Raw genomic sequence first — 13,785 nt, forward strand, 5'->3', positions numbered from 1 at the left:
GATGAACACCTATCTACCACAGCTATTTGTATTACTTCTTATAGATCACAGCCAATTCCACAATTTGCTTTGAAAGTCGATCAACCTTCATCATGTGTAATAAGCAGTAATAGCACTGATTGCCATCTCTAAGTCTTTCTTGATTTAAAAGGAACCAAGGAATTATGAGGTAACAGAGCTAATGTTTTCCCCCTTTTTAGGAAATGTGCAGCAAAAGGGGAAGACTCTGAGAGAATAAAATTGCTGGAGATCAGTGCAGAAGATTCAGAAAAATGGGAGATGAAAAAGGGAAGGAAAAACCCTGACCTGGGATTTTCAGGTAAAACTGGCGTTTATTGAATGGGCCTACCAGTATTGCCTTCAGTGTTTCTTGTTTTAAGAAATGATATGCTCTTTGTACTTCCTTCATGGAATATTCTCTAAGAATCTAAATCCAGGAAATAAACACGAGTACAAAAGTAATAATGCTGCTTTCAATCAGCTGGTAAATTAAAGCCTGGATTATCACCTCTTCAAGCCATGACTCTTATTAGCTTAGTGTCTTGTGCATCATTACTTAATACTAGGTCTAAAAACGCCTCAACATCTAAACAGTTTGTGGTACTGATTTTTAGATTATGCTGCCCAGTTATGCCAGCATCATTGGTTAACCAGGCAGCTCAAACCTGACATGGAAACGTATGAGAAACTGAGATAAAAACAGTTAAGTCAATGTGATTTATCATCATACTCCTTGTATGTTGAGAAGGGCTTTAGGAGTGCTTATTCTGCAGCTTTACTTCCTGGCCCCATCACTTACAAGCTGTGTCACAAAATTTCTTTGCCTCAGTTTTCTCATTTGTATACAGGGAATAATAGTATTTAAATACCGTATACGGCTACTTTAAGAACTAAATGAATTAATTCACACAATGCACTTAAACAGTGCTTGGCACACAGTAGCACTATATATATGTTAGCTGCTGTTCTTACTGTTACTACTGTGTCCCTTAGCAATGGAGGATTTATACTTTCATCATGTATAATGAGCAATGCCAAACTGCAGTTTCTCTAATTATCTAAGACAATTTACGATAATATCTAAGATAGTATGCATAAAATAATGGTTTATAGATAATAAGAGTGGAAAGAGCTATAAATCATGTAGACTAGAGAGTGGTTCTCATTCAGGCTCTGCCACCGTATGAACTTGGTGGGTAAATTAATTGTCTATGAGCTAATTTAACTGCAGGGCATTGGACTAGATGATTTCTTAAGTGTCTTCCAAATCTGAATTCTATTAATTTGAAATCAAACTGTAATCCCAAGCGTTTCCATTTTTACTAAACACTGTCCAGGTCTAAAGGCATAGGATCTTTATAATGTTACTCACCAACTTACCCTTTCTAAGCCAAGAAAAGTTCTACCTAAAATCCAAGTCGTCTTCATGGAACACATGTGCCTTCCACAGAGGAAATTAACAGGATGGTCACAGACCACAAAAGCAGCCTGAAGTTTCAGCACTGATTTCATGCCTAATGACAAAGTTCATTTTTATCGACTCTTAAAGTGTAACATACAGATAGAAATTAAGAACACCTGAAGTACTGATTTGAAGCCCTGGTGGTGCAGCAGTTAAAATGCTCAGCTAATCAAAAGGTCAGTGGCTTAAACCCTCCAGCCGCTCAGAGAGAAAGATGTGGCAGTCTGCTACCATAAAGACTTACGGCCTCGGAAACTCTATGGGGCAGTTACGCTCTGTCCTGTAGGGTTGCTAAGAATCAAATGAGAGTAGTTTGAAGAATGGTCCCATTCACCATTTTTTTTTTATTTAGGCAGAGATAACATAAATGAAAATTCTGTCTCAAAGTAGTGTAATATATTAAATTTACTGCCATTGAGTCGACTCATAGCAACCCTACAGGACAAAGTAGAACTGCCACCAAGAGTTTTCCAAGGCTATAATCTTTATACAGTTTATGGAAGCAGACTGCCACATCCTTCTCCTGCAGAACAGCTGGTGGCCTCAAACCCCCACCCACTCAGCAACTGAGTGCTTAACCACTGTGCCGCAAGTAATGTATTTACTGCCCTCATATTTCAATATGAATCTGGGTTATTTCCCAATCTTCAGTCCAGATCATCTGACAATACTAACTTATAAATTAAAATGAAAGTCAACAAGGCTCATTAAACATGTTTCTTTACAGAATGTTTTTCTATTGTTTTCAATCTTTACTAAAACCAAAAATGAAGGCAGCTTTTATTTCTGTATTTCTCTCCATAACAGGATTGAAAAATGAGACAAATCTAGCCATAGATGACAATGCAGATATCGACTACGTTAATGAAAGGCATGCCACATCCCGCAGGCGACGGACAGATCCTATGGGAAAGAGTAACAGCTGTCTAATCTCCTGCAGGAACTGTTCTGACGTGCAGGGAGAATTTGGGTAGTGAAGTGCCAGTGACAAATTATAACAATAAACCTGGACTCTCTATGTCTTTCTAATATGTACAAACAAACCCACTGACATCGAGTTGATTCTGACTCATAGTGACCTTATAGGACGGAGCAGAACTGCCTCATTTTGTTTCCAAGGAGCACCTGGTGGATTCTAACTGCCAGCCTCTTGGTTAGCAGCTATAGCACTTAACCACTACGGCACCAGGGTTTCCTCTAATATGAAGTGTTCTAAGTTTCTAAAAATGTCTATTTTCATGTTCATATATTTTTTTGCACTTGTTTTAAATAAATCTGCCTTGAATTTGTTTAAAGCATGTGTGTATTTAATGTATGAAGCCTGCTAAGCTTAAATACTAGCTAGACATATGTTGACTCATCACTGTCCTGAAATTTGTCATGTATTTCACCTGACCTGTTGAACTTGGGAGCTAAATTAATAATTTTTCTTACAAGCTATGTAGTGAATAGAAGGTGGCAGTAGCTACCTCTCCCCAGAAGTCATAATTACAGATGCTTGCTTGTCCCATACCCCAAGTACATTTACCTGCTGACTAGTAAGGCAAGAATGTGAGGTAGGACACTGACGCTCTTAGGGCATTTTATGAAAATGTCAAATTTCAAAAAGCAAATACCCCTTGGAAGAAAGTCGCATTAATTTGGTCAAAGTATTACTAAAATATATACAAAATTTCAAAATTAAAAAGGCTTAACTGGTTCAAAAGACTTATGGACCAAAACTACCACAGCCTCCACCAGACTGAGCCCAGCACAACTAGATGGTGCCCAGCTACCACCATTGACTGCTCTGACAGGGATCATGATATAGGGTTCCGGACAGACCTGAAGAAAAATGTAGAATGAGATTCTAACTCACAAAAAGATCAGACTTACTGGCTTGAAAGAGGCTGGAGAAACCCTGAGAGTATGGCCCTCAGACACCCTTTTAACTCAGTACTAAAGTCACTCCTGAGGTTCACCCTTCAGCCAAAGATTAAGACAGGCCCATAAAACGAGACTAAAGGGCACACCAGACCGGGGCACGGACGAGGAGGTAGGAGGGGACAAAAATGCCGGTTATGGGGAACCCAAGCTAGAAAAGTGGAGAGTGTTGACATGTTGTGGGGTTGGCAGCCAATGCCACAAAACAAAGTATATTTAGTTTAATGAGAAACTAATTCACTCTGTAAATGTTCAACTAAAGAATTAAAAAAAAAAAAAAAAAGCGTAACTGGAATTCAAACCTTATTTCAGCCAACAGGTATTACCCAAATCCATTGCCATGGAGTTAATTTCAACTCATAGTGACCCTATAGGACAAAGTACAACCACCCCATGGTTTCCAAGTTAAAACCTGGTGGCAAACTGCAGATCTTCTGGTTAGCGGCCGTAGCTTTTAATCGCTGCACCACCAGGGTTTCCAACAGGTGTTTAAAAAAAAAAAAGGTGTTAGGAACCTTTTATTTCAACTGTTTAAAAAATTGGAGCATATGGTTTGAATACTAATTACGGAAAACACAGGACAGAAAACCTGAAGTCAGGACCATCATACAAAAGTGAAAGAGATTATTTATACGGGGGCACTATCCGTGTGACTAAGACTGGGAACAAGTTGGGTACGTTTGTATAATACTCTGTATATACCCACCCGGAAGGGAAACCCTGGTGGCGTAGTGGTTAAGTGGTATGGGTGCTAACAAAAAGGTCCAAGTTCGAATCCACCTGGCGCTTCCTGGAAACCCTGTGGGGCAGTTCTACTCTGTCCTATAGGGTCACTGTGAGTCAGAATTGACTCGACAGCAATGGGTTTTTTAATACAAGGAAGCTCTAATTTAGTTTTTTTTTTTTTAGTAACTAGAGATGGTAATTTCAGTTCTACTAACAGAGACACTGATCCCTAGGTAACAGGTCTGAGGTCACGTACTAACCCAAAGGTTGGAAGATGGGCCTGCTGATCTGCTTCCCAGAGGTCACGACCATGAAACCCTATGGAGTGCAGATCTACTGACACACGTGGGGGTTGCTCTAAGCTGGATTCAAAGTGACAGCAACTAGTTCTGGTTTTTAGGGTGAAATTTTCCTTCAGAGCAGCTGTCTGAAAGAACTTCCTGTAATGTTAAGTAATAACTTCCATTTCAGAAGTAATAACTTCCATTTCAGATTAACTTTTTAAATATACAAACTTCTATCAAAGAACTTAGGGCTTCTCCTTGTGGACAGCCTGTTATCTATTCATTCTATTCTTTGGGTATTTGTCTTTTTCTGAGTATTTTTTGTTGACCCTCTAATATTCTGCCTATCATATTAACTTCTCATCCGTTGACTGGAAATGTCATCATTTCTCAATTTGCTAAAATGGTGGCACAGGGGGAAGTAAAACTGGTAATTAAAAAGGTACTTAACACTTAGAATGTTTTCCTGATTATGCAAAGGCATTTAACTGTGTGGATCATAACAAATTATGGATAACATTGTAAAAAATGGGAATTCCAGGCCACTTTAATTATGCTCCTGCAGAAGCTACACATAGACCAACAGGCAGTTATTCAAACAGAGCAAGTGACTACTACTGCATGGTTTAAAGTCAAAGAAGGTGTGGGTCAGGGTTGTGTATTTTCACCATACTTATTCAGTCTGTATACTGAGCAAATAATCCAAGAAGCCAGACTCTACGAAGAACGGGACATCAGAACTCACTAACAGCCTGCAACATGCAGATGACACAATTTTGCTTGCTGAAAGCGAAGACTTGAAGCACTTACTGACAAAGATCAAAGAGCACAGCACAGCCTTCAGTATGAGTTATGTCTCAACATAAAAGAAAAAAATCCTCACAACTGAACCAATAATCAACATCATGATAAACAGAATATATTGACATTGCCAAGGATTCTGTTTTACTTGGATCCACAATTAACTCCCATAGAAGCAGCAAGTCAAGAACTCAAATCTGCCACAAAATACCTCTTTTAAGTGTTAAAAAAGTGAAGATGTCACTTGGAGGACTAAGGTATACCTGACTCAAGCCACTGTACTTTTGACAGCTTCATATACATGCAAAAGTCAGACAATGAATAAGAAGACCAAAGGAGAATTGATGCCTCTGAATTATGGTGTTGGAGAATACTGAATATACCATGGACTGCCAGAAGTCTTGGAAAAAGTACAGTCAAAACTCTCCTTAGAATCAAGAATGGTGACTTTATCTCACGTACTTTGGACATGTTGTCAGGAGCAACCAGTCCTTGGAGAAGGACATCATGCTTGGTAAAGCAGAGGGTTGGTGAAAAAGAGAAAGCGCCTCAACGAGATGGACTGACACAGTGGCTGCAACAATAGGCTCAAACACAGCAACAATTGTGAGGGAGGCACAGGACGGGGCAGTGTTTCATTCCGTCGTACATACGGTGGCTGTGTACCTAACACAACAGCACCTAACAACCACAAACAACATACTTAAAAAAAAAGGAAAATCCCAAAATGGCAAACTGAATCTCATGCGTATTTTTATCCTAACAGCATTTTTTAACCTAAAATTTCAATTTGATAACTAAGAGCTTTTAAAAAGCAAAGCATTAAGAATAAAGAAATACAATTAAATCTCGGATTCTATAGCTTATTTAGGTATTTCCATTTCAACTTCTGTCTGTCTTAGTTTGCTGCCCTGAAGTTCTTATTAGCGCTTCAGGTAACACTACTCCAGTTGTCCGTAAATTTTAGCTCAAGCTTTTCAAATTTTAATAAGTATACAAATCAACTGAGAACTTTTTAAAAATTCAGATTCTGACTCAGGTCTGGAGTGGGGACTTGAGTTTCGGCATTTCCAACAAGCTTCCACTTACAGCCAGCAAAGCCCCTACCGGTCCATGGACCGCACTTGGGACTCAAGTAATATACACATAATAAAGTGACACTAAAATAATTTAAAAATGGCATTTATTAACAAATATACATAGCACAAACACAGTTCAATTGCCATGTTTGTCTTACAAATTTCAATTCTACTTAATCAATTATACAAAATATGTACTAGTATATACAAGACTCCCACCTGTTTGTAACCTCTGGTCCATTTGTGCTATCTCACATCTGCAAGACAAACCTAAATTGTTAATATTTAAAAATTTAAAGTACTTAAATCTTACCATGTTGGGTTTTTTATTTGCAACAGTTAGCATCAAATGGCTCAAAGAGATGGGTTAATGCTTGAAACTTTCAATAAAGTGCAGTTTCAGACACCTTCAGCCATTAGTTTTCTTCTTTAGATAGGCAACCACAGTTCATACGGACTTTTTTTCTTATCTACTTTTGGAGATCCTGAAGAAGTCTCTTCACCAGTGGCTTTAGCTGTTTTCTCAAGTGCTGACTTTGCTACAGAATTCTGTAAGAGAACAAGTTCTTAAATCAAATTCCCAAACACATATGATTTCACAAACTTAGTAATTCCACCTACAGTTAAGACTTATCAACCAAATGCAAAGTGTGGAACTCATTCACGACCTGATTCAAACAATCCACAATATCCTAAGAAAACTATTAGGGAAAACTGGACATGCAAAACGTATCTCATGAGAGGCGTCATTAACAGTTCTGACGTTTTGTTTTTTAAACCCTTATCTGATTCTGAGATATTCTGATTTAGGGATATTCTCAGTTCTGCTTTTAAAATATTTCAATTAAAAAAAGTATACAGGGAATAGATAAAAGAATGGCAAAATACTGAAAACAATGTGGATGTGTTAAGATATGGGACCCCATTATACTGGTCACCTGTGGAAGTAGCACAAAAATATAAATCTATCAACTCTATTTAGAGAGGCTTAAAAGACCCCCAACAAAGACAAAACAATAAGCCTTCCAACAGAAGAGCCTACATTGTACTAGTTATGTTCTAAATCTGAATTCTGAATGTCCAAAGCTTAGATTGTTGTTGTTGTTGTTGATAGTACTTACTAAATTAGAGCTAAAAGCTATGCTTCTTTGCTGGAAAGATTTTTCACTGGGACTTTTAGTTCCATCTTTGGTTAGCTTTTCCGATAGCTAGACAGGTAAGAGAGTATATTTTTTAAAAGCATGCCCTTGGTTTGAGTGCTGTGTAACAAGTAGTATACAAATTCAGGTGCTTACACAAGTCAAGCTGGCTTTAACCATATAATTATCAGCCTAAACAACAGACTACTGTTGAGGTTTTCCCTCAAAATTTCTTTAATGAAAACCTTGATTAAGGCATCATTTGCCATAATACAGATAATTTTATCCCCCTACTCCAAATTCAAATAACTTTTAAGAGTAAAGTCATACCAGAAAACACCTAGTTTCTAATTTATTTCTTCAATTAACTATGACACTTGTCTGTTTAGGCACCTAACCACCTGAATAAGCAATTCAACTAAGACCCTATTTGTCTACTAATAACAAACCCACATCGCGGTCCCAACTGTAGACTCATCTAGATAGCACATCTAGAACACATCATCTGTGTTCAACGTTAACTGATTCTTCCACGTTTTTTTATTCAGACACTTGAGAGTTAAAGGATGTATTCAATACAAAAAAAAACTAAGCAGTCCCTAAGTTCAACATAAATCAGAAACAAATATGAACATCAACTGATAACTCCCTTAAACCTCTGAAATTATGAATTTTATGCTTTAGATTTCACATAAAGAAAGTGTCATTTGCCAGTGCATATCCTGCCCATTTCTGGAGAATTACAACAAACTTATCTGCAAGTGAAGCGGGTCTCTTCTTCAGTAATCTTTCAAAACATCTGGAATATATTGCATATATTATGAAAGGGACATCTATAACACAGATGCGCCATCGTTACAAAGTGTACTGTCCATTAGTTTTAAAGCTTTTAGTGCCTGACCCAAATTCTAGCATGCACATCATCTAACTAACCAAAAGCTAAGCTTTCATGTGTGAACATATTTAAAGTTATTTAAACCTGATGCTTTAGCCCATGTACCAATTACCAACAGATTTTCTTCATCAATGTCTGGAGACCACATTCAAGATTTCTATAAGACAGAAATAAAGCAGGTAAACTATACTGTATGTCGAGTACAGAACTGTGGGAACATAACGCTGCAAATGAAAGCTACAGATAAATTATATGTAAAGCCTAGAGTTTAGGAAAATCTGGTAACTATATAGCTATCATCTATGAACCAGTTACAACACATAAGCAGTGTATGATAATTACTAGTATTGTGTCAAGCCAAAATAAAGTTCATTATTTTTCGATTTCCATGGGTGAAAACCTATCTAGTACATTCAGGTCTATTGTTTTTGACACATTTAGGTAGCTTGTCCACAACGCACTGCTGAAAACCAGGACTTTTTGCACCTAATAGGGGTTTCCTACAACACACACTTTCCAGGACAGTCCTAGGCAATCTGGGATGGTTGGTCACCAAAATATAAAGTTCATAATTTCCATTTTGACAGATAACAGCATTTCTAGTATTTTCAGATCTGCTATTTTGAAATTAGCAAATTACATTTGTTAATCTTTCTAAGAAATATACTGTAAAGTAAATCAAATAAAAATGGGTAATCACATCTTCTTGTTAGTAATTCTTCCAAATATTTCCTCTGGATAAAGATGGAACACTTACCTCGAACTTCACAGCTGTTCCACGGTTTGCCTCTTTAGCTACAGGCACAGTTCTCAGACTAGGTGGCAAGTCAAGGTTGGCTGTTCCTAAAGCTTTCGCTGCATTGGCTTTTGCGATTTCTAACAGCTCCACTCGATCTACAAAAATAAAAACAAGATTCACTAGTACCCAAAATGACTGAGAATCACAAACTAAGCATAAGTTTTATGTAGAATATAAACACTCTGTCACTTGTTTTTATTTTTTACATAAAGAGTAACTATTCATGAAAAAAGAGCCCTGGTGGCACAGTTGCTAACCAAAAGATTGGCAGCTCAAATTCACCAGCCACTCCTTCAAAACCCTATACAGCAGTTCTACTCTGTCCTATAGGGTCACTATGAGTCTGAATTGGCTTGACGGCAATGGGTTTTGATTTTTGAAAACAAACGCCTGCCCCTTTTGCTGAGAAAAATATAACAAACACCCTTAAATAACGTCAACAATTAGTTTTCCTTACCAAAGAACTAAACTTCATACTGTTTTTGCCTTCGCTTCGTATTTATATTTCTCAGTTTCAGTTTCGTGGTAATACTTATTTCAGAACAGTTCTAGATTTACAGAAAAGTTGTAAATTTAGAGTTCTCATATCCAATTTGGGAAACCGTGGGGACATACTGGTTAAGTGCTATGGCTGCTAACCAAGGGTCAGCAGTTCAAATCCGCCAGGCACTCCTTGAAAACTATGGGGCAGATCTACTCTGTCCTGTAGGGTCGCTATGAGTCAGAATCCACTTGAAGGCACTGGGTTTGGTTTTATATCCAATTTGACCTCAGGCTGCTAACCAGAAGTTCGCCAGTTCAAATTCACCAGCTGCTCCATGGAAACCCTACAGGGCAGTTCTCTGGCCTACAGGGTGGCTGAGTCAGGAATCAACCTCAATGGCAACAGGTTTGGTTCGATTTTTTTAATACCTACTTTACATTAACATATTACATTAGTATTATGATTCTAATTAATAAGCCGATAATGATAAATTAACTAAAGCCCATACTTCCTTCAGATTTCCTTTGTTTTTCAACGTCTTTTTTCTGTTCCAGACTCCCATCCAAAATACCACTAATTATTTGATTTTCAATTACAGTATAATCCAGCTTTTATTTACTGATATAGTAGTAACTTACAAATTTTCTTTTTACCCTCCGGATTTTGGCCAGTATCAGTAACAAAATGTATACGAAAAAACATAGGAAAAAGATAAAATTGAGTTCAAAGCGGTGATAATGTTCTTACCACTCAGAACAATCTATACCATACTACCTTCAAAGCGCCAGATGTAGTTTGACCTGAAAAGCTAAGGAGGATCAGGCCTGGATAGTACTTGGATGGTAGACTGCCTGGGAATACCGGGTGCTGTAGGATTGGTTAAAGAGCTGGACTGCCAACTGAGGTTGGCGGTTCAACATCACCAGCATCTCCAAAGGAGGAAAACTTGGTAATCTGCTTCCCTAGAGATGTAAAGCCTTAAAAACCCTATGAGATCACTATGAGACCAATAGACTTGATAGCAGTGGGTATTAATAGAAACTGCTTAGTCAGGCCAGGTCATTAATTAACATTAACAAGGCTCCCAAGTAAACGGGTTTTCCTACACCGAGAGCCATTTATTTAACACCCATCATGACCGCGATGAGTCACAACTGACTGGACAGCAGTGGGTTTTTTTTTTTTTTAAACACACCTTTAATTCAGATGAAAAACATCACCATCCATTTAAAAATAGATTAATAGTATTTTAGTGCTGATCAGCTCAACAGCCACCCCGGCCAAAAATACACGGATTTCCTGCTAAGCTAATACACTGAACTTACAAAGCAACTTCAGTTCTGTCCTACACATACACCGTCACCACGCGAAAAAACGTGAAAAAGGAAAACCATGCGCCCCTCTTAACGATAAATACCCACCTTTCTCAGTTAAGCGAAAGGGGGTTCTGCTCCGCGACCTCGTCCTGGATCTCTCCCTCCAACTTCTGTGTTCTCCCGGGTACACGGTGCGGCCAAAGCCATAGTACCGTCGGCCCCGCGCGAGATCACCGGTCTTTCTATAGTAGGACCTCCCCCGAGAGCGGGACCTGCTGCGGGATCGGTGGCGCGAAGGAGGGCGGTAATGCCTCCTAGAAGACACGTAGCGCCGTTCTCGGTACCGGCGGCTGCGGGACCGCGAACGGCTCCGCGAATACGACCGCGAGTAGCGCCTGCAATTCCGCTGGTGGTGCCTCCGGGAGCGAGACCGTGACCTGCCCCTTCTCCGGAGCAGGCTTCGACTGCGAGACGACGACCGACTCGAGACGCTAACGCCGGACCGAGCGCTTCTCGAAGAGGAGCGACTACTGGACCGCGAGGACGACCGGCGGCTGGAAGGGCCCGTGGGGGGGGACTCCTTGTCCTGCGGCGAGCCCGGCCACATGTCGTTCACATAGTTAGACATCTCTGCCTGCGGCTTTAACCACTTCTCCGAGAAGGAACACTTCCCGAAAACTCAAGTTGTTGCTTAAACAGAAACAAACAAAAAAAGGTGAAGTCCGGCGGCGGATGCCCGCGCCGCGTTAGGGCTCCCTCCCGGAAGCGACCCGCCCGCGCCCTCGGGCCGCCCAGCTACGGCGCAGGCGCGGCCAGGCCCTGCGCAAACAAGCGAGCCTTCCTTCACAGCCCGATGAGGGTGTGACTCCGCCAAGCTGCCCCCAGGTTCTTGCCTTCCCGCCCGCCACCCGTTCCACGTTTTGCGCCACGCAGGGCCCAGGACCTTTCTTGCCGCTCACACCTGGGATAACTCCGGGGCCGACCTCACCACCTGAAAACTTACCACAGGCCGTCGATGCCCCACTCAAGACGGATAGATGGTCACAACGAACGCTTCCCTGTCGAAGTTTAGGACGAAAAGAGGCTTCTCCAACCTACTCTAGAAGCTCAAACTCAGAAGCTCCACTTCCGACGTCCTGTCGCGAACGCAGAAGACACCACACAGGCGCGGTCGAAAGTACTAGAAACTAGCGCTCAGCGCATGCGCAGAGACGTTTAGGTGGCGGGCGTGGCTCTCTTCTGGTCCAACCACTGCCCTTCCTCCTCTCTCCCCGCGCCCTTCCTTCCTCGCGTAGTGCTACCAGGCTGCGCATGCGCGGCTGAGCCCCCAGGGGAGAGTGGTGCGATACTGCTACACTTCATTGTTCCGTACCTTGTGGCTGTTTCGTTTTCTTGATTGAAACTAGGAGGAAGTGACGTGGTCCTGCGCTGCGCGACCCCGGGCTCCTAACCTACGGCACGGGCGGGGTCGGGCGGAAGGGCCAGCCGTGGAGTGGGGGAAGGGAGAGGAAGAGTCGCAGTCTAGGGCGCGGATCCGGGACTGTGTGACTCTCCGATAGTTGCCTCCATCCCCCGGGACATTACAGACAGACACTGTGTCTCAGTGGACCCTTCCTGGACGCTTCTGTCTTGTGTCCGTGCCCGGCCCGCAGCCGGTGAAGGCGACTGCACCGCTCCCCCAAGTTAACAGGATTTCTGAAAATGCAATACTAAGTTTTAAATTGCTTCCATGTTTTGGCCAATAATGGTAACGAAGGGTGGAGACAATGCAAAACAGATAGGAAAGTGAGCAAATGGGTGACACCGTTCTTCCTCGTTAACTTAGTAAGAATCTTCAAGTAAACGTTTAATGCTGCTTTTTGTTATCACCTTTGGTTGTGGAGCAGACTATCGTAATCCTTAAGGTTTTTTATTGGAATTGGGTCGCATGGCGTTTCTTCCAGGGTGCCACTGAGTGGACTCAAACCTCCAACCTTTGGTTAGTAGCCAACTACTTTAACCGTTTGCACCACCCAAACCAAAAGCAAACACATTGCTGTGGAGGGGCTTCCGACTCGTAGCGGCGCTATAAAACCAAACAACCGGTTGTCATTGAATCCATTCCAACTCACAGCGAACCTATAGGAACTCCTAATACTGCTTTGGTCACTACTACCACCATCCGCTGCCATCAAGTCGACTCCCAATTGATGGCAACGCCATGTGTGTCAGAGTAGAGTTGTTAGTTATAAATTAACATTAAATACTCTCCACTAGAACTGCCATCTTCAATGAGATGGATTGGTAACAATGGACTCAGACATACCAACAATAATGAAGATGGCACATGATTGGGCAACATTTCATTCGGTTATGCATAAAGTCACCATGACTCAGAACCACCTTGACAGCAATTAATGAGAAGAAATGCCAGCCACTATTAAAAAGGGTTTCCCCAACCTGAGCCTTTAACACCCATAAAACCAGTTGCCACTGAGTCAGTTCTGACTCATGGCAACCCCGGTGTGTCAGAGTAGAGTTTTCATGGCTGTCACCTTTTGGAAGTAGATCAACAGGCCTTTCTTCCAAGGCACCTCTGGGTGGTCTTGAACCACCAACCTTGCAGCAAGTGGTCTAGCACTTAACAGTTTACAGACTCTTTAACACCCATAGTTAATCTCTGATTAGCCAGAATGATGTCTGAGATGTCTGTTCCTAGGAAAGAGAGTGCTTTTTTGTGGTTATTAGGTACCATGGAGTCAGTTCTGATTCATAGCAACAGAATCCTATGGACAGTAGAATGAAACATTGCCCAGTCCAGTGCCATTCTAACAATCACTATGCTTGAGCCCATTGTCGGGGCCACTGTGTCAGTCCATCTCATTTAGGGTCTCCCTT

The 13,785-nt window shown here is 41.1% G+C and overlaps 1 protein-coding gene across 3 annotated transcripts; it reads right to left on the minus strand.

The window, feature by feature from the left end:
• Positions 1-6,362: 6,362 nt before the first annotated feature.
• RSRP1 (arginine and serine rich protein 1) lies at positions 6,363-12,105 on the minus strand. Of its 3 annotated transcripts, XM_003415398.4 has the most exons (5): positions 11,912-12,105; positions 11,014-11,598; positions 9,067-9,203; positions 7,397-7,483; positions 6,363-6,824 (listed from the first exon to the last, which is right to left on the minus strand). In XM_003415398.4, the coding sequence occupies exons 2-5, from the start codon at positions 11,534-11,536 to the stop codon at positions 6,705-6,707; spliced, it is 867 nt and encodes a 288-aa protein (XP_003415446.1). In that variant the 5' UTR covers positions 11,537-11,598; positions 11,912-12,105; the 3' UTR covers positions 6,363-6,704. The 3 variants fall into 3 exon arrangements, with proteins under 3 accessions (XP_003415446.1, XP_010593394.1, XP_023410145.1); XM_010595092.3 differs by lacking the exon at positions 7,397-7,483 and having other exon boundaries at positions 11,912-12,102; XM_023554377.2 differs by lacking the exon at positions 6,363-6,824 and having other exon boundaries at positions 7,364-8,466; positions 11,912-12,104.
• Positions 12,106-13,785: the final 1,680 nt, after the last annotated feature.

This window comes from Loxodonta africana, chromosome 3 (genome assembly GCF_030014295.1).
Source record: "Loxodonta africana isolate mLoxAfr1 chromosome 3, mLoxAfr1.hap2, whole genome shotgun sequence".
Classification (NCBI taxonomy): Eukaryota; Metazoa; Chordata; class Mammalia; order Proboscidea; family Elephantidae; genus Loxodonta; species Loxodonta africana.